The sequence below is a fragment of the Lolium rigidum genome, chromosome 1 (genome assembly GCF_022539505.1).
Source record: "Lolium rigidum isolate FL_2022 chromosome 1, APGP_CSIRO_Lrig_0.1, whole genome shotgun sequence".
In the NCBI taxonomy this organism is placed as follows: Eukaryota; Viridiplantae; Streptophyta; class Magnoliopsida; order Poales; family Poaceae; genus Lolium; species Lolium rigidum.
Window position 1 is genome coordinate 14,100,224 of NC_061508.1, and position 9,654 is coordinate 14,109,877.

At 47.3% G+C, this 9,654-nt stretch overlaps 1 protein-coding gene across 1 annotated transcript; it reads right to left on the minus strand.

Moving 5' to 3' along the window:
* Positions 1-7,191: 7,191 nt before the first annotated feature.
* On the minus strand, positions 7,192-8,613 carry LOC124704381 (cytochrome P450 89A2-like). The gene has a single exon (XM_047236640.1). The coding sequence runs from the start codon at positions 8,611-8,613 to the stop codon at positions 7,192-7,194; it is 1,422 nt and encodes a 473-aa protein (XP_047092596.1).
* Positions 8,614-9,654: the final 1,041 nt, after the last annotated feature.

Genomic DNA, 9,654 nt, shown 5'->3' on the forward strand with positions numbered 1-9,654 from the left:
GTGTTCATCATCCAACAAAAGTGTAGAGTATGCATTTATCTATTCTGTTATGTGATCAATGTTGAGAGTGTCCACTAGTGAAAGTGTAATCCCTAGGCCTTGTTCCTAAATATTGCTGAGTTACTACTGCTTGTTTACTGTTTTACTGCGTTACTACTGCTGCAATACCACCACCATCAACTACGCGCCAAGCACTTTTCTGGCACCGTTGCTACTGCTCATATATATTCATACCACTTGTATTTCACTATCTCTTCGCCGAACTAGTGCACCTATTTGGTGTGTTGGGGACACAAGAGACTTCTTGCTTTGTGGTTGCAGGGTTGCATGAGAGGGATATCTTTGACCTCTTCCTCCCTGAGTTCGATAAACCTTGGGTATCCACTTAAGGGAAACTTGCTGCTGTTCTACAAACCTCTGCTCTTGGAGGCCCAACACTGTCTACAGGAAAGGAGGGGGAAAGTAGACATCAGTGCTTCGCCAGCGGGTCTCCCATGGAGGAGGAAGAGTTAAGGCACCATGGTGAAGCTCTGCCATGGTATGACCCGATGAAGAAAAGGAAAAGCGTAATGATTTTGGAAATATCATTTCCAAAACCAGGGGGGCATGTGTTAGCACCAGAATTTGACCAAGTTAGAGGTGGGCCGCGATCAAGATTTTGACCAAGTTATCACCAGATTTTGGACAAATCCAGAGGTGGGCCGTAAGAGAGATGGGCTTGGAAGATTACACGAGGAAGATCTCTCGAAGCGGCCTCGCACGGAGAATTTGGGCTATTTTGCCCGTGTATCTCTAGTTTCGGTAGATTATATTTTAGATTAAAAGTTAGAGTTTGTATCGTGCACGATGGGATATTCCCACGTTAGAAAGTCCCCTGGACTATAAATATGTACCTAGGGTTTATGGAATAAACAACAACTCACGTTCAACCCAAAACAAACCAATCTCGGCGCATCGCCAACTCCTTCGTCTCGAGGGTTTCTATCAGGTAAGCGACATGCTGCCTAGATCGCATCTTGCGATCTAGGCAGCACAAGCCCCATGTTGTTCATGCGTTGCTCGTCATCGAAGCGCTTTTGATGGCGAGCAACGTAGTTATCATAGATGTGTTAGGGTTAGCATTGTTCTTCGTTTAAGCATGCTTACGTAGTGCAACCCTTGCATATCTAGCCGCCCTCACACCTATCTCAGGTGTGGGGGCGGCACCCCACTTGATCATCATCTAGTAGATCTGATCCGTTACGGTTGCTCCTTGTTCTACAAGGATTAGTTTAATATCTGCAATAGTTAGGCCTTACAAAGGGGGGGAGGATCCAGTGGCACGTAGGGTGGCGTTCGCAAGTCCTAAACGGGATGTTCCGAGGATCAACTTAATGTTGGTTTTTAGGCCTTGTTTAGGATCGGCTTACGAGCACCGTGCGTGGCCGCGAGGCCCAACCTGGAGTAGGATGATCCGATTATGCGGTGAAAACCCTAAATCGTCGTAGATCTCATTAGCTTTATCTTGATCAAGCAGGACCACCAGGTATTCGTGCACCCCGTACGAATCATGGGTGGATCGGCTCTTTGAGCCGATTCACAGGATAACCTGAGAGCCGATCGAGGCTCGTATTTAATGTTTACGTGTATGCCATGCAGGAACTAAGCGAGGCATCCCCATCACCTTCCTGACCAGGTATAGGTCAGGTGGCACGCCCTTGCACTTCACATTGCCGCGTGTGACCAGAAGAGCATTGCGGGCCGTCGCTCGGAGGGGTCTCAGCCAGCCGCAGCTCTAGGCTCTTCCCGGCTCTACGGTGTTGACAAGGCCGCTGCCCGCCGGTGGGTTTTGGCAGTCAACAAATCTCCGCCACTTAATCTAATCCGTTGGTTGATTTCATACCTCTTCCTCTCCTATCTATGGTAAAAGGTACCGTAACAGTTGCCTAGATTTAACCTTATCAGGTCGCTTCGATGAAGATGGAGGCGGTCCTGGTGGAGATCTTAGAAGGTAGTGGAGGCAATTCAGGCATGCGCTGAGCAAGTGATTAGATGGGGTAAGACAATGCTTTGTTTCTGTGTTGGGCATGGTTGCAGCCTTGCAGGGATTCACGTAAAAGGAGAACATAAATAAAACACTTGCTTTATTTCTTAGTTTCTTTTTTTTAGTTGTGCGTATCTCTTGATATTAATATATTTTTTTATTGAAAAAATACTTTAGACATATATATTCCTTTGTCTTCCATTTCTCATCATACAGAGAGGGCTCAACAAAGAGAAAAACATAACAATTGCTCAAGATGCATCTCGTCCATGATTGTCCGCCAATCGTTAATTGATTATGTATTATATTATATAACTTGGCGAGTGGGGGGCATGTACAATACAAAGGGGGCCGGGATGCGTATAATTGATTACGTATATATATAGTGGTGTCGGAGGAGACGGCGGGTGGAGGAGACGAGATAGCGGTGGTGTGTGGGGCTGCTACATCGCCCTTGCCCCACACCACCGAGGTTTCGACGTCATCTTTGGGAGGGGTGGGCTCGGGGCCGAATGCTTCATTGGCATGGTCAGCCCCGGTCCCCCTTCTTTCTTCTCCGACGGTGGCACCCTCCTCATCGACGGATACCTCTTCCTCACCACTGCCTGTTCTATCACCTTCTCCGCCCGCTACGCCTACGTCCCCGACGATACCCCCCCTATCGCTGTCGCAGCGTCATAGGGGGGCGCCTGTTCAGTCGCCCACTCTTGTACCGTCGAGTGACTACCATGATGGGTACGTCACTCCGGTTAGGCGGAGTGGGAGGTTTGGGGTGGATGCGGGTGGTGGGACGGTGACGGATGAGGATACCATGCAGAAGGCGATGCGCCGAAAGGCGGCTAAAAATCTCGACTTCGATGGTATGATCTCTTCTCATAAATCCAGATCTTTTTTATCCTTTTCATCACCAATTATTTCTTCTAAGCTTAATGGTTTAGGAGTTAGTCTTGGTAGATCAGATAAGGAGATTTCTGTTTCAACTAGAGTCTTGAAGCATATGGAATTTGATCGTTTTACGGTCATTCCAAAAGCTTCGACTAGGTTGGACTCCACTTACTTGGATGAGGATGAAGCGATTGCCACATCAGATGGTCAGCTTCTTTCTCATCTAGTTGGTGAGGTGTCAGAGGTGGGATTGGATGAGGATGACATGTACTCTTTATATGAATTAAAGGCATCTCGTCGGAAATCCAAATCTCCCTCTCATAAAAAACCGCGGAAACGGTCAAAAATTCCCAAATATCCAATTGTTTCCCAATGAATGGCATGTTTGCAAATAGCAGAGGTCTTGGTGACTTGGCTAAGCACTTACATTTTGCCGATTGCATTAGGGATCATAGTTTGGATTTTTTGGCTATTTCTGAGACGGGGCGACGGGATTTCTCGCAAAGTCTTCTCAACCGTATATCCGGTGGTATAGACTTTACTTGGATATCCTGTCCACCCCGTGGGCGTTCCGGCGGTATCTTACTCGGTGTCAAAACAGACTCTATGGAAGTGTTAGCACATTCGGTTGGGGAATATCATATCAAATTCCACATCCGTAATAGAGCTGACAATTTCATATGGAGTCTTGTAGCCGTGTATGGTGCTGCTCAGGAAGCTCATAAGGCCGCCTTTCTTCGTGAGTTGGTGAACCTAGCAAAGGAAAACCCTCACCCAATTCTCATTGGGGGAATTTTCATTTGCTAAGATTTCCATGCGAGAAGAGTAGGGGCAGTTTTGACAATCATTGGCCTTTCCTGTTCAACGCGGTCATTGACAGCTTGGACTTGAGAGAGGTATCAATGATTGGCAGACAATTTACTTGGGCTAACAGTCTTCCGGAGCCAACATATGAAAAGCTAGATCGCGTACTAATGGATACCGATTGGGAATTGAAATTCCCAATGGTGACGGTACGCGCACTAGAACGTATTGTTGGGTTCTCGGATCATGCTCCCATCTTAATATCCACTGGTTTACCTAGACCTCCGACTAAACGCCGTTTCAAATTTGAACTCGGTTGGTTGAATCGAGAAGGTTTTCAAACCATGGTTAAAAAGTTATGGGAAAGACCGGTTGTGGGAGTGTCTCCGATACAAAGGTGGAATAATAAAATGCGTGCGGTACGCAAACACCTCGGTGGATGGGCACGGCATACAACTGGTATTCTTAAAAAAGAAAAGCAGCGACTTTCATCTATTATTGATGACCTCGAAGCCAAAGCAGAAGTTAGACCGCTTTCCGCACAAGAGATTGAGCAAAAAAGCCAATCAAATGCGGAAATCGCAAAACTACTGCGGGAGGAGGAGCTGAAATGGTACCAACGGTCTAAGGCCCAATTTATTCTTGAAGGAGATTCGAATACAAGGTACTTTCATTGTGTTGCCAATGGCAGACACAGGAAGAAACTTATTCGTACTCTTGTTCAGGACGAGGGCACGATTGAGGGTCATGAGCAGCTAAAGTCGTTTATCACAAATTATTATAAAGGGCTTTTTGGTGCCCCAGAGGAAAGCAATTTCACGCTTGATGAGACAAGAACAGAGGATATCCCCCAAGTCTCGCAAGCGGAGAATAGTTTTCTCACTTCGCCTTACTCAGAGGAGGAAGTAAGAAAAGCTGTCTTCCAAATGGAGCATAATAAAGCCCCTGGCCCTGATGGTTTCCCTGCTGAATTTTATCAATCTTTCTGGGATGTCATCAAGGATGACCTTCTTGCTCTTTTTGCGAATCTACATGATGGGCAATTAGAGCTTTTTAGGCTCAACTTTGGTGAGATCATTTTATTGCCCAAGGTTAATGAAGCAGAAAGGATTCAACAATACCGTCCTATTTGTCTTCTTAACGTGAGCTTTAAAATTTTCACTAAGGTTGCCACGATCCGATTAAATTCGGTGGCTGATCATGTCATTAGACCTTCTCAAACTGCTTTTATGCAAGGACGGAATATTCTGGATGGGGTTGTCGTCCTCCATGAAACTGTTCATGAATTGCATAGAAAGAAGTTGAATGGCGTCATCTTAAAGATTGACTTTGAGAAGGCCTATGATAAGGTTGAGTGGTCTTTTTTACAACAAACTCTCAGAATGAAAGGCTTCTCTGTTGAGTGGCGTGCGTTAATCAATAGTTTTATCTCGGGTGGAAGTGTTGCCATTAAAGTCAATGACGATGTTGGCAAATATTTCCAGACTAAGAAAGGACTTAGACAGGGAGATCCATTATCGCCAGTGCTATTTAATATAGTGGCTGATATGCTTGCTGTCTTGATTGAACGGGCAAAGTCTGAGGGCCAAATTGAAGGGGTCATTCCTCATCTGGTTGATGGAGGGCTATCCATTCTTCAATACGCCGACGATACAATACTTTTTATGGATCACGACATGGACAAGGCTCGGAACCTAAAGTTAATTCTTTCTGCGTTTGAGCTCTTGTCGGGTCTGAAAATAAATTTCCATAAAAGTGAATTGTTCTGTTTTGGCGAGGCCCAAGAGCATGTTGCGGAATATGCTGAACTGTTTGGCTGTGGCCAAGGCCAATTTCCAATTAGGTACTTGGGAATTCCGATTCATTATCGGAGGCTTACCAATGCTGAGTGGAAATTAGTTGAGGAAAGGCTTCAGATTAGATTAAGTAGTTGGAAAGGTAAATTGCTGTCCTTGGGTGGAAGATTAGTTCTCATAAATGCGGTACTGAGTAATATGGTACTCTATATGATATCTTTCTTCCAACTTCCCAGAGGAGTCTTAAAACGGTTGGATTATTTCCGATCAAGATTCTTCTGGCAAGGGGATTGCGAGAAGCGTAAATATCGGCTGGCTAGATGGAGTCTGCTGTGTCGGCCCAAAGATCATGGAGGACTTGGTATTCAAGATCTCCAGGTCAAGAATAGGGCACTTCTCGGTAAATGGTTGTATAAGCTACTTACCGAAGATGGCATATGGCAAACGCTCCTTAAGAGGAAGTATATTGGCTCAAAGGCTTTATCTCAGGTTATTTGGAGACCAGGAGATTCGCATTTTTGGGCTGGTCTTATGGAAACAAAGAACTTTTTCTTTCCATATGGTTCTTTCTCTATAAAGGATGGATCGGAAATTCGTTTCTGGGAGGATAAATGGTTGGGTAATACCACACTCCGAGAACAATATCCGGCTTTGTACAATATTGTGCGCCACAAAGGCGATACTATCGCCAAGGTGTTGGAAAATTTCCCACCAAATGTGGAGTTCAGAAGAAGTCTCATCGGTCCTAGACAATCCTCTTGGCAGGATTTGTTACAGCGTCTTGAGTTAGTTCAATTGACGCAAGGACCGGATGAATTTCGCTGGAATCTTACCGGGAATGGTTCATTCTCAGTGGCTTCCATGTACAATGCTCTAATTCAGCCTACTATCCCGGTCGATAATAACTCCAAGATTTGGAAAATGAAGATACCTCTGAGAACAAAAATCTTTGCCTGGTATCTTCGTCGGGGGGTTATTCTTACGAAAGATAATCTTGCCAAACGCAACTGGCATGGAAGTAAAAAGTGTGTCTTCTGTCATCAGGACGAGACTATTAAACACTTATTTTTCCAATGTAAGGTTGCTAGGTCTATATGGTCAGCCGTCCAAATTGGGTCTACCTTATACCCACCGCGTAGTGTTGCCAATTTATTTGGTAACTGGCTTAATGGTGTGGATGTTAGGTTTAAACGTCTTATTAGGATGGGAGCGATTGCAATCATTTGGTCGCTATGGCTATGTAGAAATGACAAGATTTTCAATAATATTTCTTCTTCCTTTTTGCAGGTCATCTACCGGTGCACAGCTTTGCTTCGCTCATGGATACCGCTGCAGCGTGTGGAGCACCGAGACCTATTTACGGAGGTGTCTTCACGGTTGGAGGATACGGCGAGGGATATTTTCTCCCAACATGGGTGGCAGCGTGAACTTCGGCTAGACCCACCTAGCTAGTTCTTGTTACTGTTCGTTCAACTATGTTTTATCTTCGAACCCTATTGTGTGGTTTTGTAACGGATTCGTGTGCGGCTGTGTGCATCTTAGCTATGCAGAGGCCGGGTCTATTGCGCAAGTAATAAAGAGCCCATTTTCGAAAAAAAATTTATTTATAAAAGAAAGATGCTTCAGTATGCATCTCTCCCAAATTTATTTGCTTTTATAATTAAGCACGTCTCTCACATTGTGTTATTCTGGATGGCGAGGCACGAGGCGCGCGTGGAGCGGGCGCTTCATGATGGTAACGAACAAGCCGCGGAACTCAGTGAGGTCAACCGCATTGTCGTCTCCGTCGGCCTCCCACCACTCGAACTCCCTGACCAGGTTGGCCACGAAGTACTGGAGGTGAAGCATGGCGGGCGCTATCGCCGGGCAGGCGCGCCTCCCGGCTCCGAATGGCATCATGGTGAGGTCCCTGGTGCAAGTGAGGTCGGCGTCGATAGTACCGGACATGAACCGCTCCGGCCTGAACTCTGTCGGATCCGACCACGTCGCGGCGTCGCGCCCGATCTTGCCCACGAGGAAGTTCACCGTGGCACCGCGGTCCGGCACGGTCACGCCGAGCACCTTGGCGGCCACCTCGCTCTCCATGTGGCGCATGACAAACGGAATCGGCGGGTGGCACCGCAGGCTCTCGAGCACGGTGGCCCTGAGGTAGGGCATGCGCGACAGCTCGACCTCGTCGATGACGTCGCAGCCGCAGGCAGTGGCGACGGCGACCATCTCAGCGCGGAGCTTCTGCTGCAGGTCGGGGCGTTTGGTGAGGTTGGCCATCGTCCATTGCAGCGCAGCAGCCGTGGCCTCTGTGCCGGCGCCGAGGAACTCGGAGATGAGGCTGACGAGCTCGCCATCGGTGGCGGCCCTGCAGGCACCGTCGTCTTCACGGATTCGTAGGTCCACCAGGGACTCCACGTAGGTCTTGAATTTGAAGCTGCTAGGGTCCTTGTTCTTGTGCGAGCGACGCTTCACCTGGGCGACGATCGGCAGGAACGCCTCGTCTTGCTGCCGCCGGAAAGCCAGGACCTGGCGCCACCGTGAAGGGTAAAGGAGCTTGCCCATCCTCGGGTACCTGACCAACACCGCCAAGGAAGGCAGCGCGCGGAGCACGTCGCGCTGCAACTTGTGCATGGCACGGAGGCGGGTCTCCCCTAGCTCCGACACCACATCCTCGCCGAAGCACATCTCCGCGAGGACAGAGTAGACGGCGAAATGGAGGCACTCGGCAGGCAGGACGCCGGAGTTGAGGTCACCCACCAGGCGACTGAGCGCGCGGGCTCGGATGTCGCCAAGTAGGCCGAGGCTGGAGGGGTGGAGGACGCCGGCAACCACGTTGCGGCGGGCGGCGCGCCAGTAGGGGCCGTAGGGCGCCGCATGGATGTTGGGGTAGCGTTCTCCCGTGAGGATGCTACTGGGAACAACGCCAATGGGGCGGTTGAGGAACGCGGTGCTGTGCTCTAGCAGGGCACGGTGCGCCACCGCACGGTCTGTCACATGGATGGACAAGCCGCGCCGGTGGCCGTGCACCACCCTACGGCGCAGGAACACGGCGGTGGCTACCAGGAGAAAGCACACACTCGTTATGAACTCAGGGGAAGGATGGAGCATGCCCATTGTACGTGTTGTCACAATATGAAACCCAGCTAGCTTTGCTAATCAAGGATATGTACTGCATGCGCTAGCAGCAGCTGTGCCTCCTTTAAATCTGCACTTGGGGTTCGTCCATTTAAATTATGCTTAAGCCATGCATCAACATACATGTGTTTCTGCATACATCCATCAAATCTTTGTGTAAACGCCAAACATTACAAGTACTAGACCAAGTGTTTAGCCATGCATTTAGCAAAATAATTATAGTACATTTTTATTATTTTCGTGTCGTGGAAAGGCTATTTTCGTGTCATGGATTTCGACACCAGGGAATAAGATTCCCCTTTTTGGTCCGCCAGGGGCCGTAGAATACGGCGAGGTCTACTAGGGACCAGGAAGGAGGTTGAGACCATAGAGACACGGATATTATTACCCAGGTTCAGGCCACGATGTGCTAGCCCAACATTCTGCAACTATTCTCCGTCTGATGATGCCTTCTTCCTTACAGAGTCCCCCCTCTCTCTATGGTAGCTTGGGCCTCCTTCTACATTAAGCATATATATATATTTATGTAAAAACTTAGTATTTGTTATTAATTATATTGTAGTACCAAATAAGTTAGCTGGTGGAGATTTGTTGTATGATAAAATAATGGATAAAATATAAAAAAGGGTGTGGAACATGCCAAAATAGTCGAGATTACAATCACAAAACAATCATATATTATCTACCAAATAGTTTGTGCTGATCCCCAATATCTAACAAACAAACAAGTATAGCACTAACCACTAAGGGGCATATAGCGATTACTAGTACTGGTGTATTAGAAGAGAACAATTTAGCAGATGGGGAGATCCTGCTTGTTTTTGTTTTTTGAGAAGATATATACTCCCTCCGTTCCTATATATAAGCCATATAGTATTTGGCACGAAAATTAAGAAACACACATTTAAGAAAAGTTACACCATGTTTGGCTAGAATTAACCCTAGGCAATTGACGTGAGATAAAAGAGGAATTTGCATAAGCTAAGGAAACTAATCAAATCCCTAAAAATATTGTCCATA